General features: G+C 49.5%; 1 protein-coding gene across 1 annotated transcript; it reads left to right on the forward strand.

Moving 5' to 3' along the window:
- The first annotated feature begins 818 nt into the window (after window positions 1–818).
- Window positions 819–19,570, forward strand: TMPRSS5 (transmembrane serine protease 5). Its single transcript, XM_030829663.1, has 13 exons — window positions 819–919; window positions 6,991–7,093; window positions 7,466–7,564; window positions 8,067–8,189; window positions 9,667–9,802; window positions 10,114–10,227; window positions 11,643–11,686; window positions 12,442–12,604; window positions 13,834–14,012; window positions 16,155–16,253; window positions 16,720–16,862; window positions 17,176–17,598; window positions 18,840–19,570. The coding sequence occupies exons 1-12, from the start codon at window positions 917–919 to the stop codon at window positions 17,365–17,367; spliced, it is 1,398 nt and encodes a 465-aa protein (XP_030685523.1). The 5' UTR covers window positions 819–916; the 3' UTR covers window positions 17,368–17,598; window positions 18,840–19,570.
- The last annotated feature ends 812 nt before the right edge of the window (window positions 19,571–20,382 follow it).

A 20,382-nucleotide genomic window follows, 5' to 3' on the forward strand; every position in this document is an offset into this window, starting at 1 on the left:
GGTGAGGCTGAGTAAGGGAAGTGGGAGAACTGAGGTTGGATGAAGGCCTGACTCTAAATCCTATATTCTTAACTGTCCCATCTGAGGGGTTTTTGAGCAGCCAATTGGAGGAAAGGAAGTCCCATCTGCATTTACCTTCCCTAGGACCTATTCTGCCTCCTTGTCTAAAGAGATGTGCCTGCTCCCAGGTGTGTTTAGCCCCATGTGGGCTCAGCTGGATCACCTTGTGCTTTGAAACAAGATAGCACTGAGGGCTCCTGCTGCAACTGGCTCCCAGGGCAGACAGGGGTAGAGGCCCACTTCCCTGGCATTGGGGTGACAGATGTGGCCCTCGGGCAAGGGGTGACAAAGATCTTCCATCATCACCCCCAACAATTCCAACATGGTGACAGCCCCAGACTGCTAGAATAGCCAACCCACCTGGAGGCGAGATAAAATCCAGAGGGCTCAGAAATGTTTCAACAAATGCTAATATCGGTCTCTCCAATACAGCTCTGTCAGCAGGAAGGGAGAATTCTGCCAGCATGCATGCATGGGGCACACTTTTTGGCACAAGGGACCTTGTTGCTAAGCAACAGTAGTTGGCCTCCCCTCCTCCCCATAACCTTTTCCTCTGTTTCTGAGTTTCCAGTTAGCAGATAGGAGGGGCTGGGGTTGCCTAGCGCAGCCCAGCCCTTGTCCCCCTTTCCTGCAACAAGGGGCCTATTCATGGGTCCTGAGCAGAGTTCATTGTCTCTGTGGCACGTGTCTGTGTGAGTGTTGGAGTAGGGATACAGGGAGGGGCCATGTGTGAACCAGGGAGACCTCATCTTCCAACCAAGCTTGCTGGGCTAACTTTAATCAATGCTGGCCTGAGAACAGGAGCAGAACGCTGCCTAGTAAACCCTGAGGCTTTACAACAGTGCCACTGACCCCTATGGTAAGGCTATGCCTCTGTGCCATCCCTGCTGTGGCCTCTCTCTCTTTCTTCCTCTCTCCCTCCTCTGCCCTTGGGATTCTAGGCTGGTGGAAAGAGCGTCCTGAGGCAGCTCTGATACAGGGGCTGAATCCTAGCAGGGGCCCCGTGTGGCCAATTTCCTGTTTCCTCCCCAGGGACTGCCTTTTACTATCCTCTTTTGTCCCTCTTAGATCTATCAAGTGCTTTGCACATATGTGGTGCTCAACAAATCATTATTACATTGAACTTCCACTCAAAAAGAGGAGCAAGGTGTCCTATAATTTTAAAGGCCATTTTTTTTCTAGGCTAGCACATGAGCTTGGGCAGTTGAATTTTGAGTTGGAGCAGTACATGAGGTGAGGCCAGTTTGTTCAGAGGCTGGGTTTAAAGCCAAGCTTCCTTGGTACTGAGGCAGAAGAAAAGACTGGCCATGCCCTGGAATTCTCTCTAGATCAGGTCTGCCTCTCCACTCAGAAGGACATCAGCTCAAGAGCAATCACACAACCCCAGAAAAGAAATCCGAACCTCACCTTCTGTTGCTGCTTCTCTACTATCTTATGGTGCTTGACTGGCTCTCCCAAGCCTGCTGTCCTCCAGCCTCACTGCCTGTGTCCTGTGACTCTCATCTCTAGGCACAAGAAAGAATGTGTGTGGTTTGATACAAACCATGACCTCTGTTTCTCCTGGAAAAGCAAGGCCTGCAGCTCTTGGGAGGTCCAGTCCTATAGGTCCTGGGCTGTGGCTGGTGTAGGGAATAGGGAGGTGGGGCTGGTACCTCTTTCTATAGGCAAAATGTTGGGGCTGCTGCTCTGTCTGTGAGCTGAACTGGCATGGGTGCTCTGGGTCCAGTGGAATGATTTTCGGGGCAATTTGGAGGTGACTGACCTAGGTGAGTCTGACAAAGTCTTTCCTTCCTCCTGCCGGAGGGTTAGGAAGACAGTTCAGTGGAGTACGAAGGCATGACTGGGGAGGTTTTGGTGTGAAAAGAACATTTCATGTGACACATGAAAATCACATTTAAGCCAATGCTTTCCTGCAGTCAGTGTTTCAGGCTTTTATCCTCATTGGATACAACCCTATGTGTTGACAGGGAAAGATGCAGGGGAGACAGCAGTCTGCCGGGGAAACAGGATTTGCTTCAGTTTTGAGAGATCTTATCTACCCTACTGGATTATAAATTTTGGGGGGAAGTTTCCACAGCTTAGGTGTAGTTCTATTAATATTTTTATACTTAACATTTGTATTGGGCTTTACAATTTTTAAAGCCATTTTAATTCACGTTATCTTATTTGTACCTCCCTCTGTCTCTCCCTCCCCCCTCCTTTCTTTCCTTCCCTCCTTTAATGTACTTTAACTGAATTCCCACTTTGTGCCAGGCCCCGTGCTTAGCCCTGGGATGCAAAAACCAGTGAGAAAGGAGAGAGAAGGAAGTAAATGAGCACAATATAGGGCCCAACAGGTGCTGTATGCATAGAAGGAAGTTTCCTGGAGAAGTGACGTCTGTGCTGAGTCTTGAAGGGTCAGTCGGAGTCAGTTACATGGGAAAGGGGAGAGCAGGTGCAAAGTCTCTCTGTTGTGGGAGTGCCTGAAGGCACTGAGGTATGGCATGCATGTCAGTGAGACTCCAGATTTTGCTGTGGAGGGAGCAAGTGCTGGCAGTGAGGATGGAGAAGTGAGGCAAGGCGAGATCATAGAGGACTTTGTGAGCCATGCCATGGAGTTCTGGTTTGATCCTGAAGGCCACAAAGACTCGTGGGGTAGAGATGGGGCTCACATGCTCATATTTGCATTTTAGAAAGATTACTCTGACTTTATGGCATGGAGAATAACAGAGAGAGACAAGATACTTGAAGAGGGAGATTATTCCTTGGGAAGTAGGAGTTATTACTCTTATTTTGCAAATGAGAAAATTGAAATTTGAAGAGATGGCCTGAGTTGTCCAAGTTCACATAGTAGGTTGCAGACTTAGCTTTGAACTGTCTGGTGTTTTTTTTAAGATCTTATTTTCATTACTCCTCTTCATGGCTCATGAACTTCAGGCACACATATGACTTACTCTGCTCTATGCTTTCTTATCCCCATGCCTTTGCTGATTCAATCCTCTTTGTCTGGACTGCCCAATCCCCATTATATCAGCTTAAACCCTCTTCATCCCTGTGGGCCTGTCTCAGAGGCTGCTTTTTCTAGGAAGCCTTCTGTGATCACCTCAATGAGAAGTAAGCTCTTATTCTTTTGAATGATGATGGTAGTGTATTAGTCTGTTCTCACACTGCTATGAAGAACTGCCTGAGACTGGGTAATTTATAAAGGAAAGATGTTTAATTGACTCATAGTTCTGCATGGCTGGGGAAGCCTCAGGAAACTTACAATCATGGTGGAAGGGGAAGCAAACGCACTCTTCTTCACATGGTGGCAGGAGAAAGAAGTGCACAGTAAAGGGGGAAAGCCCCTTATAAAACCATCAAATCTTGTGAGAACTCACTCACTATCATGAGAACAGCACAGGGGAACTGCCCCCATGATCCAATCACCTACTATGAGGTCCCTCCCCCAGTGCGTGGTCATTACAATTCAAAATTACAATTCAAAATGAGATTTTGGGTGAGGGGACAGCCAAATCATATCATTCTATCCTGGTCCCTCCCAAATCTCATGTCCTCATTTCAAAACACAATCATGCCTTTCCAACAGTCCCCCAAAGTCTTAACTCATTCCAGCATTAACCCAAAAGTCCAAGTCCAAAGTCTCATTTGAGACAAGGCAAGTCTCTTCTGCCTATGAGCCTGTAAAATCAAAAGCAAGTTAGTTACTTCCTAGATACAATGGGATACAGGCATTGGGTAAATACACCTATTCCAAGTGGGAGAAATTGTTCAAAACAAAGAGGTTACAGTCCCCATGCAAGTCTGAAATCCAACAGGGCAGTCGTTAAACCTTAAAGTTCCAAAATGATCTCTTTTGACTACATGCCTTATATGCAGGTCATGCTGATGCAAGAGGTGGGCTCCCATGGCCTTGGGCAGCTCTGCCCTTGTGGCTTTGCAGGGCACAGCCCCACTCCTGGCTGCTTTCATGGGCTGCAGCTTTTCCAGGCTTACAGTGAAAGCTGTTGGTGGATCTGCCATTCTGGGGTCTGGAGGATGGTGGTCTTCTTTTCACAGCTCCACTAGGCAGTGCCCCAGTGGGAACTCTGTGTGGGGGCTCCAACCCTACATTTCCCTTCCATACTGCCCTATCAGAGGATCTCCATGAGGGCTCCACCCCTGTAGCAAACGTCTGCAAGGGCATCCAGGTGTTTCCATACATCCTCTGAAATCTAGGTGGAGGTTTTCAAACCTCAGTTATTGACTTCTGTGCACCCGCAGGCTCAACACCACAAGGAGGCTGCCAAGGCTTGGGCTTGGACCCTCTGAAGCAATGACCTGAGCTGTACCTTGTCCCCTTTTAACCGTGGCTGGAGCTGATGCAGCTGGGACACACAGTGCCATGTCCCAGGCTACACAGAACTGGGGGTCCTGGCCTGGCCCACAAAACCATTTTTCTCTCCTGGGCCTCTGGTCCTGTAACGGAAGGGACTGCTCTGCAGGTCTCTGACATGCCCTGGAGATATTTTCCCCATTGTCGTGGTGATTAACATTTAGCTCTTCATTACTTATGCAAATTTTTGCAGCAGGCTTGAATTTCTCCTCAGAAAATGGGTTTTCTTTTCTGTCACATCATCAGGCTACAAATTTTCCAAACTTTTATGCTCTGTTTCCTCTTGAACACTTTGCTCCTTAGAAATTTCTTCTGCCAGATACCCTAAATCATCTCTCTCAAGTCCAAAGATCCACAGATCTCATGACAGTGTGGCGATTCCTCAAGGATCTAGAACCAGAAATACCATTTGACCCAGCAATCCCATTACTGCATATATACTGAAAGGATTATAAATCATCTTACTGTAAAGACACATGCACACATATGTTTATTGCAGCACCATTTACAATAGCAAAGACTTGGAACCAACTCAAATGCCCATCAATGATAGACTGGATAAAGAAAATGTGGCACATATACACCATGGCATACTATGCAGCCATAAAAAAGAATGAAATCATGTCCTCTGCAGGGACGTGGATGAAGCTAGAAGCCATTATTCTCAGCAAACTAACACAGGAACAGAAAACCAAACACCACATATTCTCACTCATAAGTGGGAGTTGAACAGTGAGAATACATGGACACGGGGAGAGGAACAACACACCCCGGGGCCTGACTGGGGGCGGGGGACAAGAGGAGGGAGAGCATTAGGACAATTACCCAATGCATACGGGGCTTAAAACCTAGATGACGGGTTGATGGGTGCAGCAAACCACCATGGCACATGTATGCCTATGTAACAAACCTGCAAGTTCTGCGCATATATCCTGGAAGTTAAAGTAAAATTAAAAAATAAAAAAAGGAAAGACTATATGTCACATGGTTTCATTTATATGAAACTATAAAAAAGGGAACTCTAATATACAGTGAGAGAAACAGATCAGTGATTTTCCAGGGCTGTGGGTTGGGGAGGAGTTAACTGCAAAAAGGCAGAAGGAAAATTTCTGGGGTGACCTTCATGTCCTATATTTTGACTGTGTTGGTCATGTGGGTGTATACCTTTGTCAAAGTTTTGATCTGAGAACTTAAAATGTATGTAATATTTTGAATGTGCATTATGCGTCAATAAGGTTGAACAAAACACCACCCCCCCCAAAAAAAAACCCACCAAAGTTCCACAGATCTCTAGGGCAGGGGCAAAATGCTTCTAGTTTTTTGCTAAAGCATAGCAAGAGTCACCTTTCCTTCAGTTTCCAAGACGTTCCTCATCTCCATCTGAGACCACCTCAGCCTGGACTTCATTGTCCATATCACTATCAGTATTTTGGTCAAAACCATTTAACAAGTGTCTAGGAAGTTCTAAACTTTCCCACATCTTCCTGTCTTCTTCTGAAACCTCCAAACTATTCCAACCTCTACCTGTTAACCAGTTCCAAAGTCACTTCCATATATTTAGGTATCTTTACAGCAGCACCAATTTACTGTATTAGTTTGTTCTCACACTGCTATAAAGAATTACTGGAGACTGAGTAATTTATAAAGCAAAGAGGTTTAATTGACTCAAGGTTCCTCATGGCTGGGAGGCCTCAGGAAACTTACAATCATGGCAGAAGGGGGAAGCAAACATGTCCTTCTTCACATGGTGGCAGGAGAGAGAAGTGCAGAGTGGAGAGGGAAAAAGTCCCATATAAAACCATCAGATCTCGTGAGAACTCACTCACTATCATGAGAACAACATTTGGGAACCACCCCCACGATTTAATCACCTCCCACGAGGTCCCTACCCCAACACATGGGGATTACAATTTGGATTACAGTTCAAGATGAGATTTTGGGTGGGGACACAGCTAAACCATATCAGGTAGTTTAGCTGAACTTTCCTTCTGTCACTTAACATATTGTGCTTTACATGACTTATCTTCAGGACCAGACTACAGGTTCTTTGATGCAGTCAGAGTGGGTAGTGGTCCACGTTGGTTTATTCTGAACTCCCTATAGTATCCCCTATAGTGACCTGTGCACTTGGACCAAATATCTATGGAATGAATGATTGGGTGGGTGGGTGCATTGTGGAGGGGCACTTCTTCCTCTGAGATAGGAGAGAATGAAGCAGGGTGGGATCTTGAAGCTGAAGGAGGGTGTTGAGGGACTTTAGCAGATGCCTTCAATGTTTATGGAAGATGAAGGAGCGGCTAGGAGTGCGGGCTTTGGAATGGGCCAAATCTGCATTCAAGTGTTTGCTACTGGCCATGTGAGAGTAAGGTCAGTGGGGTTAGGGGCCCCAGGAGGACACAGGGGAGCCTGGCAAGGTATTTGTGGGAATATACAGGGAGTCTCCAAGATGAGTAGAGGTTTACAAGTGGCAAGGGAATCACGACTGGGGTTAAAGAATGGGGACTTGGACTGGGCTGTGACTTCTCTCAGCAGTCCTTGATGTGGGGATCCTGGGTGTCTGGCCCTTATTTCCCCAGAGCCTGATGCTGGATGACCAACCCCCTGTGGAGGCCCAGTATGCAGAAGAGGGCCCAGGACCTGGGATCTTCAGAGCAGAGCCTGGAGACCAGCAGCATCCCAGTAGGCCAGACTGGGCCATAGGGGAATGACAGGGTGGGGACAGTGGAGGGCAATCATCCTACATTCCCCGGATCCTCCTTGGGGTCAGCCCCACATGATTGATGGTGAGAGGCTGTCTCACTCTTCATCCCCAGAACTGCTTCTGCTCCTCATTTCCCACTTTAGGGATTGAATGGGATTTGTGGGCTTCAGTGATCGGGCCCTCTACATCCTCCCCTGCCCCCACCCCCTCCCTAATCTGGGCTGATGGAGCAGGAGGAGGTGTCCTGTTGGAGCTCTGTGGGTGCCTAGCTCCATGGTGGTGACTTAGGGTGAAGTAAGGCAGGCTGGCAGGAGCAGGGGACCCAGATACCCCTCTGCCCTTTCCCACAGTTTCTCAGGCGGTGTGCTGGTGTTCCATGCGACGTGGCTGTGCAGTGCTGGGAGCCCTGGGGCTGCTGGCTGGTGCGGGTGTTGGCTCATGGCTCCTAGGTCAGTGCTGGGGGCCCTTCTCTGGTGAGGGGGGGGTTGGAAGGGAGAAGCAGGTGCTTAGCGGGTGTTAAAGGTAAATGGGACAAGTGTCTTCCTCAACTACTCTGTGCAGACAAGGGGAGAAAGGGTGAAATTACAGCAGGAGGGATCTAGGCTCTACATAAAGAAGAACAGTGTATGATCCAAGGAGGTCTTAGACTTTTTCTGGAAATCTTTCCCAGTGAGAGAGACACAGAGAGAACACACACAGACAGAGACAGAGACATACTGAGAGACAGATAGAGAGAGAGACAGAGACAGAGAGAGACAGAGAGAGAGAGAGAGAGAAAAGGAGAGTCAAAAAGGCAGAGATAGGGGCTGAGGCCGAGAAAGATGGAGCGCTATGCCCCTCCTCAGCAGGTTAGTTGGGGAGCTGCCTGAGAGCAAGGTGGCTGATGAGGAGGTCAGCACCTTGACCCTCTCCTTTGGAAATCAGACCCTTTCTCTTTGTTCTTCTCTAAAGTGCTGTATCTGTGTCCTGCTGCCTCTCAGCCCATTTCCGGGACCTTGCAGGATGAGGAGATAACTTTGAGCTGCTCAGAGGCCAGCGGTGAGGAAGCTCTGCCCCCTGCACTTCCCAAAACAGGTGGGCTGCACCCCTAAGGCTACGGGCCTCCCTCGCCAGCAGGGACTTGTCACAGCTGGGGGCAAGAGAACCGACACTGAAGGGCCATCTGTTCACTGCCAACCATATGTGTTTCCCTTCTCTAGTGTGAGGGTGGTGACAAGATGTCACCTTGCAGAGGTGATCTCTGATTTGGGGCTTTCAGCGCTCCCTGAGGACTGTCCTGATCTCTAGCTGGGGCAAGGTCTGGAGACCAGGCTGGCAAGAGGGACGGAAACTTGCCATTTGGGGCAGAGTGAGCCAGGGACGTGGGGAAGGAGGGATCAGATATGTGTGTAGGAGCCAGTGTGTGACCAGCATGGCCACCTAGGGACCTGGGAACATCAGCCCACCTCATCCCCACTCTCCCTCTCCTGATTGTCCCCTCCCCTCCAGATAAGAGTTGGGGATCAGAAGGTACAATGCTGTCCAGAGGCTGGAGCTTAGAATAACCTCATTAGAATAAGGTTGCAGTCTGTCTTTGACTGTGTGACTTTGGGCACATTACTTCTTGTTGCTTCTGTTCCCCTCTCCATAAAATGGAAATACAAATATTTACTGCATAAATTTTTTAAGGATAAGACAAACTAATCTAAGAAAAGACATTAGCACAGAGCTTGTGCAGTAGTCTGTTTGGTTTGCTGTGACTGAGTACCACAGACTGGGTGGTTTAAACCACATTTATTTTCTCACCATTCTGGCGGCTAGAAGTCCAAGATCAAGGTGCTGTGGAATTCAGTTTCAGGAGAGAGCTCTTTTCCTGGATTGTAGATTGCTGTCTTCTGCCTGTGTCCTCCCCGGGCCTTTCCTCTGCTCTTGAGGAGAGAGGGAGCTCTCTTCCTCTTCTTATAAGGACATTGGCTCTACTGGATCAGGGCGTCATCCTCGTGACCTCATTTAATCTGAATCACCTTCTTAAAGGCCCTGTCTCCACATACAGTCACATTGAGGGTTGGGGCTTTAACATATGAATTTGTGTGTGTGTGTGTTTGGGGGCGGGGACACGGGTCAGTCCATAACAGCCTGGAAAAAGCATATACTCAACAACCGGTAACTATTATTATCACAAGATTTGAAATCAGAAGACCTGGATTTAAGTCCTGGATCCATCATTTCCTGACCCTGTGATCTTGGGGAAGTTGCTTAAACTCCATGCCTTAGTTCTCCTTCTGCAGAATGGAGAGGATGGCAGTACTCATTGCACAGGGCTGCTGTGACAATGAGTGGTAGACCACGCTTAAAAGCACTTGGTTAAAATAGAAAACTGAAATGCTCTACCAATAGGGGTGATACTGCTCTTGGGACTGGTCTCACTCCCCAGGGAGCAGGGAACTTGGTACTAGGTGACACAGATGCTGTCATTAAGGCCTCTTCAAGTACTACAGAGTCCTGGGTCCAGCTCTTCCTGTCCCACCCTACCACCGTCCTCTCCCATGTGGTTTTCATGCTGTGATTTCAGTATCTTTCAGAATAAACAGTGAAGACTTCTTGCTGGAAGTGCAAGTGAGGGATCGGCCATGCTGGCTCCTGGTCTGCCATGAGGGCTGGAGCCCCACCCTGGGGCTGCAGATCTGCTGGAGCCTTGGGCATCTCAGGTAATAGGAGTTAGATGTGGGTCCTGTGAAGGGGGAGGCCTGGCTGGCATGGGATGGGAGTTGGAGACCTCTATGTGCCCATCACTGGTCAGTGTGCTCAGGAAATGTCAAGAGGTCTTTTTGGCCATCTTCTGGTCTCTGGGCACAATGGTGCCCCGGCCCATTTTTCTGTTTGGAGTATTACTGCTTTTTAACAAGCATAAATCCCAGCAGTAGTCATTATCACAGTCTTGTGGTCACTATACTAGTATTATATCTCGTACACATTCCAGTTATGATTTCCTCCTGTTCTATTCCCTTCTTCTGCCAAGACTCACTCACCACAAGGGAGTAAACCTCACTGACATCAAACTCATCAGTTCCCAGGAGTTTGCTCAACTCTCTCCTAGACTGGGAGGCTTCCTGGAGGAGGCGTGGCAGCCCAGGTAGGACTACTGAGGCTGTTAGGTGAGTGGGGTCCCTTACTTCCTGGTGGTCAGTCCAGCAAAAATCTCCTTTCTTGGGATACCGGTGGTGAGGACACTGGTGGCCTAAGATAGGAGGACAAAGAGGAACATTTCCTAGTTAGAAATTACAAACTCAGTTCACATGAGCCCTGTCTGTCACCACTTCACATCTGCTATTTGCCCTTCACAAGAAATGTAGGGTTGGTTATTATTGTCACAAGATGTGAAATGGTACTCATCGCCATTTTACAGGTTAGGAAACTGAGGCTTAATAAGGTTAAAGAGCCTTGTCCAAGGTCACATACGTAATAAGCAGTCAAGTCAAGCCTTGAAACCAGGCTCCTGTCTCCAAGCTAAGTGCTCTCTGAATCCTGCCCCTCATTATTTGGATAATTCAGATTATTTCCGGAGAGAGATGGTTGAGTTGCTCTGGCTAAGAGTTGCTTGTAGTCTGGAGAGTCTCCTAGAGAAGAGGGCTGTGGAATGGAGCAGCCCCTTCTCCAGATCCTGGGGACGGTCTGGTATGACTGGGACACAAGCAGAGAGGGTCTTTGTGCCTTCCTAGGCTTCCTCAAGGTGCCTATCAGCCTCCTGGGATAGAAAGGTGGGCACCCCCATTACCACATTACCAATTTGAACTGTTCCTTCAGGCCCCTCCTGTCCAGCTCCTGTGCTCAGGAATGTGGCTGGAGTTGGGAAGGTTCTGACTGGGTTCTTGTCTTGGATACCTGAATGGGAAAATGGAAGTAGGGGTAGGGCTGACTCCTCCAGGAGAGCCGGGAGGGCTGTGGATTTGGGAAACTAGGAGAAACTAAGAGGGTCTAGACATTGGACTGCCAGGGGCAAGAGGTGAGTAAAGAAAGAGAAGGGAGTTTTGGTCAAAAAAGGAACTAGGAGCTAAGAGAGAAGAGAGGAAAGAGGAGAGCAAGAATATGAATATGCAAGGCCCAGGCAGAGGGACCAGGGTGGAGAATACAGCACACCTAGGAAGGAGCATGGGGTGAAGAACCCTAGTCATGCACACACTCACCTATCCATTCATTCATTCATTGAGTGTGTATTCATTCAGGACACTTAGTGGGAACAGCGTGGCTTTCTCATCTGTAAACACGCTATGTCCCAGTTGATCTGCAAGGACCGTGAAGTCCTTCTGTTGCCCTCTGGGAGACTAGGCGGGAGGAATGCTCCTGTCCTGGAGACCAGTGATGAGGAGGGGTCTGAGTGTTTGGGTGGGAGCAGGAACGAAATTGTGGTATTCTTCAGGCTGTGGCTACATGACAGCCTTAAGAACTATCCACCACCCCCACCAGCCTCCCCCATTCTTCACGTCCTTGGATGTGTGTGGCTGCAGGGCAGCCCCTGCCCAGCTTCTTGTTGATACCTCTGTTTTGCAGGAACAACTGCACTTCTGGTCGAGTTGTTTCCCTCAGGTGCTCTGGTGAGTCATATCTTGGTCCAGGGGAGGTGGTGGTGAGAGGAAGGGGTGTTCCCCCTGCCTCAAGTGTGGAAGAGCCCTATGGTGAGGCTCTGCTGGGCCTGGGGTAGGGGTCTTGCCCACCTGCCCATCTGCCTGCCAGGCCCCTTCTTGCAGTTGCTGTTCTGCCCCAGCAGAACCCTTTCTAAGCCTCCATCAGGTCCCTCACCAGCCACAGATCTGGGCTGATGATCTCCTTCCTTCACTACCTGCCACTCTCTTCCTTGGCCTCTGACATCAACTCCACCTTCTGGAGAGCCCCAGAGGTGAAATTATTATTGGCTATTGAGTGACCTGTTAGCAGCTTCGGGAAACTAAGGGCAGGTGGTGAGTCAGGTACCAAACGGGAAGCAATCTGTGGAGTTCCTTTCATTGGTCTTCCCGTTCATCTACCTGTTTCTTCATCTGTCCATTCATACATCCTTCCACACACCAACACTTCGACCTTTACTACAGGACAGGCATTCTGTTAGATACTGGGGCTCCATTAGTGCAGATACAGTTTCTGCTCTCAGCGGGCCCACAGCTGGATGGGGCAGGCAGGGGTGAAATCAACACTTCTACCTTCCCATCCCCCATACTTAGGACCAGGAATAAGAAAGGAGAGCTGTCCACACTGGCTCTCTGGGGCTTGGCACTGGGCCACGCTCCCTGAGAGTTAGGACCATGCTGACACTCACCTCTCTCTCTCTTTCTATCTCACCCATCTCTGTTGGCAGAGTGTGGAGCGAGGCCCCTGGCTTCCCGAATAGTTGGTGGGCAGTCTGTGGCTCCTGGGCGCTGGCCGTGGCAGGCCAGCGTGGCCTTGGGCTTCCGGCACACGTGTGGGGGCTCTGTGCTAGCGCCACACTGGGTGGTGACTGCTGCACATTGTATGCACAGGCAAGTCTCTGCGGCTGCTGAGGACAGAGAGCCTCAGTTGCCCTTTCTTTTTGGCTGTTGGTATGTCCTGTATCAAATGTTCGTGTCCAACTGTCTCCAGCTTTTTGCTCCAAAAGGGTAAGACTGGTGTTTGTGAAGTTTTCCCATTCAGTATCAAGAACAGATCTGCACAAAGAACAGTAATAATATGAAGGTTTGTTCTTTATATTCATCAGTTTTTTTTTTTTTTTTTTGAGACAGAGTCTTACTTTGTTGCCCAGGCTGGAGTGCAGTGGCGCAATCTTGGCTCACTGCAACCTTCACCTCCTGGGTTCAAGCGATTCTTGTGCCTCAGCTGGGCACCACCATGCTCAGCTAATTTTCTGTATTTTTAGTAGAGATGGGGTTTTCACCATGTTGGCCAGACTGGTCTCGAACTCCTGACCTCAGGTGATCTGCCTGCCTCGGCCTCCCAAAGTGCTGGGATAACAGGCGTGAGCCACCGTGCCTGGCCTCATCAGCTTTTAAGTGTTAAAAATACTTACACATTCACAGCACCCTGTGTTTCTTCAGGCTTATCTTTGGCTCAATCATTTTCCATGTAATTATTTGGTTAATATGTTTCTTCCCCTTTAGATGGGAAGCTCTGCAGGAGCAGGGACTCTCAGTCTTATTTACCACTAAATCTCTTTGTAGATTTATCCGCTGCTGTGTCCTCAGGGTCTAGAACAGTCCCTGGAATATAATAGGTGCTTAATAAATGTGACTTGGAGGAATGAATGAATGATGAGTGAATGAGCTCTTTGATCTTCTCTTGATGCCGAAGAGGGCAGAGAGTGTAATCTGCATTTTACCGAGGCTGGGAGGGAGAAGTGCCTCTCTCCTGATCACACACAGTAAGTTGAGAGATAGGACCAGGGGAAGTTTTTCCGACACAAGGCCCTCTATGTGTTTGTTATAAAACTTGGAGGGAAGTTATGCAGGAAAGAGGGAGTGATGGTTGCAGATGACCCATAGTCTTCTCTATCCATCAGTCCTGGAGCATTTATTAAGCACCTACTGCATGCCCAGTGTCTTGCCGGCTCCTGGGGTGATACTAAGAGGCATAGTCCATGGGGTCTGGGAGCTTACTGCCTGCTGACGGCCCCCCCACCAATGGCTGCTCTGGCCAGCTTCCTCCACCTGCTACCTCGCTTAGGAACACCTCTTCTGCCCCTTCCTTCCCCGCTCAGCATGGCCCCTGTGTGCAGTTTCAGGCTGGCCCACCTGTCCAGCTGGCGGGTTCATGCGGGGCTGGTCAGCCACCGTGCCGTCAGGCCCTACCAAGGGGCTGTGGTGGAGAGGATTATCCCACACCCCCTCTACAGTGCCCAGAATCATGACTACGACGTCGCCCTCCTGAGGCTCCGGACCCCTCTCAACTTCTCAGGTGTGGCACTGGCTTGAGGGTGGGCAGGCTGGAGACTATGGCGAGAGAGGGCGGGGGCTGGGTGGAAGAGTGGCGAGCTGATTTCTGAAGTTTCCTCTGAACACCGTAAACCTTAAAACATTCTATTTATTTTGGGACTGTAGTGAATTTTGGCATCACCTGGTTCTGGAATTGTTATCAACTCTCGTACAGGCTCTTTTGGGAAAAGAGGTTCAGACCCTTTTCATGGCTGGGCTGCAGGTGGGCTTTGCCTTGAGGTCCGAAGCAGCTGCCCCATCCGCCAATAGGCTGCTCCACCCCTGTCCCCAGGCTTGCCTCTGGTCCTAGCCATTTGGTGCCATGTTACAGTTTATGAGATACATTTTTTCAAATGTCTTCTCTTTCAGTCCTTGTAACAACCCTGATAGGTAGATGAAACAGGTAGATACAGACAAGAGCACTGCAGTGTAGGGAGGGAAGCAACTCTCTTCAAGGTCATGTGGCAAACAGTTCCTAAGCCTGATGCCAGGGCTCCTCCTGCTGCTGCACCTGCCCTAGAAGGTGAGCCCAGGCTGGAGCCATACCAGCAACCACTCTCCCCGACACACACGTGCATGTGGGCATTCACCTATGAACACACACACACATGCACTCACACAGTCACATGCACATAGACTCACATACGAGCATTCACACATGCTCACACATACGTGCTCACGTGAACACACTTGCGCACACACACCACACACACAAACATGCACACTGTACACACACATATACATTCACATATACGTAACACTCCTCCCTCCCGTCATCACGTGTAGCCTTAAGTTTCCCAAATAACAGTCATTACCATACACATTTCGCAAATTTTATCACATACGTGAACTATCGTTCAACAGATAATATTTCTAAGGCTGGGCGTGGCAGCTCATGCCTGTAATCCCAGCACTTTAGGAGGGTGAGGTGGGCAGATCACTTGAGGTCAGGAGTTCAAGGCCAGCCTGGCCAACATGGTGAAACCCCGTCTCTACCAAAAATACAAAAATGAGTTGGGCGTGGTAGCTCATGCCTGTAGTCCCAGCTACTCGGGAGGCTGAGGCAGGAGGATCACTTGAACCTGGGAGGCAGAGATTGCAGTGAACTGAGATCATGCCACTGTACTCCAGCCTGGGTGACAAAGCAAGACTCCGTCTCAAAAAAAAAAAAAAAAGAAAAGAAAAGAAAACTTTCTTAGTTGACTGAAATAAGTATATTTAAAAGAAAAATACTACTATATTAGTATCTAAGTAGTACATACTACATGGGTATCTACTGTAGTAGTATTTCTCTTTTAAATATACTTATTTAGTTATAATAAATAGTATATTTACTATATAGTATAGTAAGTAAATAGCATATTTACTATTTAAATATACAAAATAGGTATAGTAAATAGATAATAATTAGTATCTCTAGCTAGATAACCTATATTACTTACCTAACTAGAGAACCTATGTTACTTATAATAAATAGATACTAACCACAAAAATACGTAGCATGAAAAGAAATCATTGTGGAAGTTATAGGTAGCCGAGTCTGCCGCAGAAGTTGCTGCACCTGGGCGTGCTGTCTTCTATTTGGTGGGAAGATAGCGGGCAGTAAGAAAGGCACAGACCAGCACCAAACGAAGTCTTTCTCTGTGATGCGGTTAGAGGGACCGAAAGAGAATTGAAAAGGACATGTCATTCTTCCCAAGTGAATGCTTTACTCAATGGCGTGCCTATGTACTACCTAAAATCATGCATGGCTGCACCCATTGGATATGTCACATGTTTTTGGAAACACTGTCCTCATTAGAAGTTGGGTACCCATGGCCTGAAAGAATTTTCACACCCACTCCATCCCCAGGTGTGGGGAGGGGGCAGTATGGGCCCTGTCCACCCCTAGGGGGCGCCATGCACACTGCAGTTTGTATGCTGTCCTCTGTGACAGGGGACCCCAAAGACGGGACAGTGCCCCACTTGCATAGCCATCTAGGAGGCCTGGCTGGTGGAACCCAGGAACCAGGACTGTTTGAGAAGGGGGGTGAGGAGGGCCTGGCAGTCCTGGGTCCTTCGCCCAGGCTCTGCAGTGGGGGAAGCCAAGCCTGACTGGGAACCAGGACCATGTGCCTCTCTACAGACACCGTGGGCGCTGTGTGCCTGCCAGCCAAGGAGCAGCATTTTCCGAAGGGCTCGCAGTGCTGGGTGTCTGGCTGGGGCCACACCGACCCTAGCCATAGTGAGTCAGCTCCCTGGGCCCTCGGTGCAGGAGCGGGTGTGGGAGGCATTCTTCACAGGGTGAGGCAAGGCCACATCCCCCGGCCACATGACAGTGCCAGCCCTGTTTTTCCCTGGCATCACCCTTGGCCAGGCCTGGGGGCTCCAGTCTCCCCTGCTTGGGCCTTTCTGGGGAGAACGTCTACTGCAAGTTTTCCCTAAACCCAGACCCTTTTACTCCCCGTCCCCTTGTCCCAGGAGCGCCATGGTCTCACAATTGGTGTATGTGTGAGTCCTCCTCCTCTTCCCACTCCCAGCCCCCACGTCTGATAGCCTACTGCTTCCTTGCTCAGGGTCCACAGCTCCCAACCTGGGCTCGCCTCTTTGGGTCTCCCTGTCTCTGGGACTTTTAATTACCTCCCCTCTTGCTGTTCTGCCTGCCTGGGCCTTGCTTTGTGCCCTACAGTTTTTCTCGGTGTCTCTCATAGCTTACAGCTCAGATATGCTCCAGGACACGGTGGTGCCCCTGCTCAGCACTCAGCTCTGCAACAGCTCTTGCGTGTACAGTGGAGCCCTCACCCCCCGCATGCTTTGTGCTGGCTACTTGGACGGAAGGGCTGATGCATGCCAGGTGTGGTCTGTGGTGTCTGGGGCGAGGGTGGGGGTGGAGGTGGGGGTGGGAGGAAAGGGGGCTTGCTATGACTTGGCCCCCTGCCCTGGTCTGAGCTTGTCGGTGGTGTGAGACAGCCTCTCTAGAAGGAGGGGCACTTAGGCAAGTCTGGAGCCCATGCTAAGGGTTTAAGGAGGGGTGAGGCCAGCAGGTATCTCAGCTAGAAGCAGGAGGGGCCCAGTAAGGAGATTCCACTTGCCATAGTGGTCTGGTACTCTCCATCAGGAAGAACTAACTGGCTGTTTCTCTGTGTCTCCATGCCTGGATCCCTCAGGGAGATAGCGGGGGCCCTCTGGTGTGCCCAGATGGGGACACATGGCGCCTGGTGGGGGTGGTCAGCTGGGGGCGTGGCTGTGCAGAGCCCAATCACCCAGGTGTCTACGCCAAGGTAGCTGAGTTTCTGGACTGGATCCATGACACTGCTCGGGTGAGTGTGGGGACAGGAGTAGGGCAGGGAGGTTTCTAAAGGACCTGCCCTAGAATACAAGGAACCTTACCCCTTAGGCCCGGGCCCTGCGGGGGGCTGGGGAGGGGCCTAGGACATGTTCCCCAGAGTGAGTGGAGGAAGAAGTGAAGCTTAAACATTGAATCCATTGGATTTCTATCAATTTAAGGATGAACTGGGTAAGAGTATGCCTGAATTTGTATCCCAGATCTACCATTTCCTGTGTCGACCTTTGGCAAGTTTCTAACTTTGGTAAACCTTAATTTCCTGATAATAACCATCATGGCTACTTATATGCTATTGTTATATGCTATTAAATAAGACCTGTACAATGCCTAGCACAGTGCTAGGCTTAGAGTGAGCGATCTGTAGTGTTTTTTGTTTTTTTTTTTTGAGATGGAGTTTTGCTCTTGTTGCCCAGGCAGGAGTACAATGGCGCAATCTCAGCTCACTGCAACCTCTACCTCCCGGGTTCAAGCAATTCTCCTGCCTCAGCCTCCCAAGTAGCTGGGATTACAGGCATGTGCCACCACGCCTGGCTAATTTTTTGTATTTAGTAGAGATGGGTTTCACCATGTTGGTCAGGCTGGTCTTGAACTCCCGAGCTCAGGTGATCCACCAGCCTTGGCCTCCCAAAGTGCTGGGATTACAGGCGTGCACCACCGTGCCAGGCCTATCGTGTTATTTATGTGTATATCTGTTACCATAATTCATCCCTGGTCTCTAAGGCAGTTACTAGTGGCCACATTCCCTGCACTGTGGAGAGAGCTCAGCATTTAGCAGTTCGGGTTCTGCATCTACATAAGTTGTGTGACTCCGGGCAAGCCACTCTCCTTCATCTGTTCAATGGGAAGGCCAAGTGAGATAATGTGTATAAAAACACATTACTGGTCCGGTGGGGTGGCTCACGCCTGTAATCCTAGCACTTTGGGCGGCCGAGGTGGGCGGATCACGAGGTCAGGAGTTCGAGACCAGCCTGGCCAACATGGTGAAACCCCATCTATACCAAAAATGCAAAAATTAGCTGGGCATGGTGGCACGCACCCAGCTACTTGGGAGGTTGAGGCAGGAGAATCGCTTAAACCTGGGAGGCGGAGGTTCCAGTGAGCTGAGATAGTGCCACTGCACTCCAGGCTGGGCGACAGAGCAGGACTCTGTCTCAAAAACAAAACAAAACAAAACACAACACAACACAACAAACATTATTTACATAAAGTATTTTACAAATTTAGGGGATGATCATGAAACGCATCTTCCTCTAAGGTTGGGCAGGGGTGGGGGTTGGTACATAATACATTCGGAATTTACAGGGAATGTATGCATTAATCTTCTCATAGAAATCTCACAAAAAATCTCGAGCAGCAGATATTTTTAGCCCCATTTGATAGGAGTGAAAATCAAGGCCCTGCATGGTTAAGTGATTTACTAAAATAAAAGTCACTTGGCTAGTGTAGAGCCATGCTGTGAATCGGTTCCTTTCCCTTTTGGTCTAGGACTCCCTCCTCTGAGTCCTGCTGTTTCCTCCAGTCTCACTGCACACCACTGCCTCATGCTTCCTGGGGCCTCCAGCAGCTCCACTAATGGAGGAGAGGCAGTAGCCTCCGACGTGCAACGCATGGACCTCCCACTACTGTGCGTGAGGAACAGTCACCACCCACCGGCCAGCCACCCAGCCGCCAGGTCTCTCCTCTTGGGCCCTGATTTCAGAGTCCTCTTTCTCACTAGAGACTCAATGACAGAAGAGAGGCTGGGGCTCAGTTGGGCATGCTGTGGTTGCTGAGGGATGAGGGGGAGGAGGAGAGAGATAGGAGCTGGATATGAAGAGGCTGCTGGAAGCAGCAGGAAGCCTGCCCTTCTGCCCTCTCCCCTCCCTGCCCCTGTGTAAGTCTTTTGGGAGGGTGCTGGGAGGTGCCCCCAGTCCCACCTTTTCCCTGTGCTCTCAGGTGGGCTAAGTGCCTCCCTAGAGGACTCCATGGCTGAGAGGCTCCTGGGCAGATGGGGTCAAGTCTGGGCCAGACCAGATGAAGCCTACGGGAGTCAGGACCCTCTCCACTCTCCCTCCCCACTCCCCTTCCTGTTCTCACCTGGCTCTGGCTGGCCCTGTATGGGGTGGGTGCACTGGAAAACAAGAAGGTTGGAGTTGGTCTAGGACGTTGGTTTTAAATGACAGTTCTGTGAACTGGTCCAGGGAGTTCTGTTATTAAAGTGATATATGGTCTTGGTCTAGTTTTCTCTGTCTCTCTCTCTCTCTCGCTTGCACAAAGACAGACAGACAGACACACACACACACACACACAAACACACATTACAGGGTAGAATGACAATTTTCCTTCTATCTTGTATACATATTGAAGCTTTGGTGCTGACTCCTGCTCATCTACTCGAGAATTTTGGTTTGTGCTTATTTGTTTTGCCCAGGCTGGAGTGCAGCGGCACCACCTCTGCTCACTGCAGCCTTGATGTTGTGGGCTCAGTGGATCCTCCCACCTCAACCTTTCTGGTAGCTGGGACTTACAGGTGCATGCCACCACACACGGCTAATTCTTCTTTTGTATTTTTTTGTAGAAATGGGGTTTGTTTAATTCTTTAAATTTGTTAAATCTGTATGTTGGCTGGGCGCAGTGGCTCACGCCTGTAATCCCAGCACTTTGGGAGGCCGAGGCCGGCAGATCACGAGGTCAGGAGATCAAGACCATCCTGGCTAACACAGTGAAACTAAAAATACAAAAAATTAGCCAGGCATGATGGTGGGCACCAGTAGTCCCAGCTACTTGGGAGGCTGAGGCAGGAGAATGGTGTGAACCCAGGAGGCAGAGCTGGCAGTGAGCCGAGATCACGCCACTGCACTCCAGCCTGGGTGACAGAGCCAGACTCTGTCTCAAAAAAAAAAAAAAAAAAAAAATCTACATGTCGTGATCTGCAATGAAAAGCCTTAGCCATCCAGGTGCTCAGAGATCTTGAGTCTGAGAACCACTTAAGTCAATGCTCGCTTGGAAAGGTTTGGTTTCCCTGCAAGGCCCAGGTCTCCTTCTCTCT

The sequence above is a fragment of the Nomascus leucogenys genome, chromosome 15, assembly GCF_006542625.1.
Source record: "Nomascus leucogenys isolate Asia chromosome 15, Asia_NLE_v1, whole genome shotgun sequence".
Classification (NCBI taxonomy): domain Eukaryota; kingdom Metazoa; phylum Chordata; class Mammalia; order Primates; family Hylobatidae; genus Nomascus; species Nomascus leucogenys.

Bases quoted from the DNA above. Each gene is read 5' to 3' on its own strand.
- TMPRSS5 (XM_030829663.1), top strand. The intron at 9,803-10,113 runs GTAATAGGAGTT...TCTTCTGCCAAG, and splicing joins TGGAGCCTTGGGCATCTCAG to ACTCACTCACCACAAGGGAG. The intron at 12,605-13,833 runs GCAAGTCTCTGC...CCCTGTGTGCAG, and splicing joins GCTGCACATTGTATGCACAG to TTTCAGGCTGGCCCACCTGT.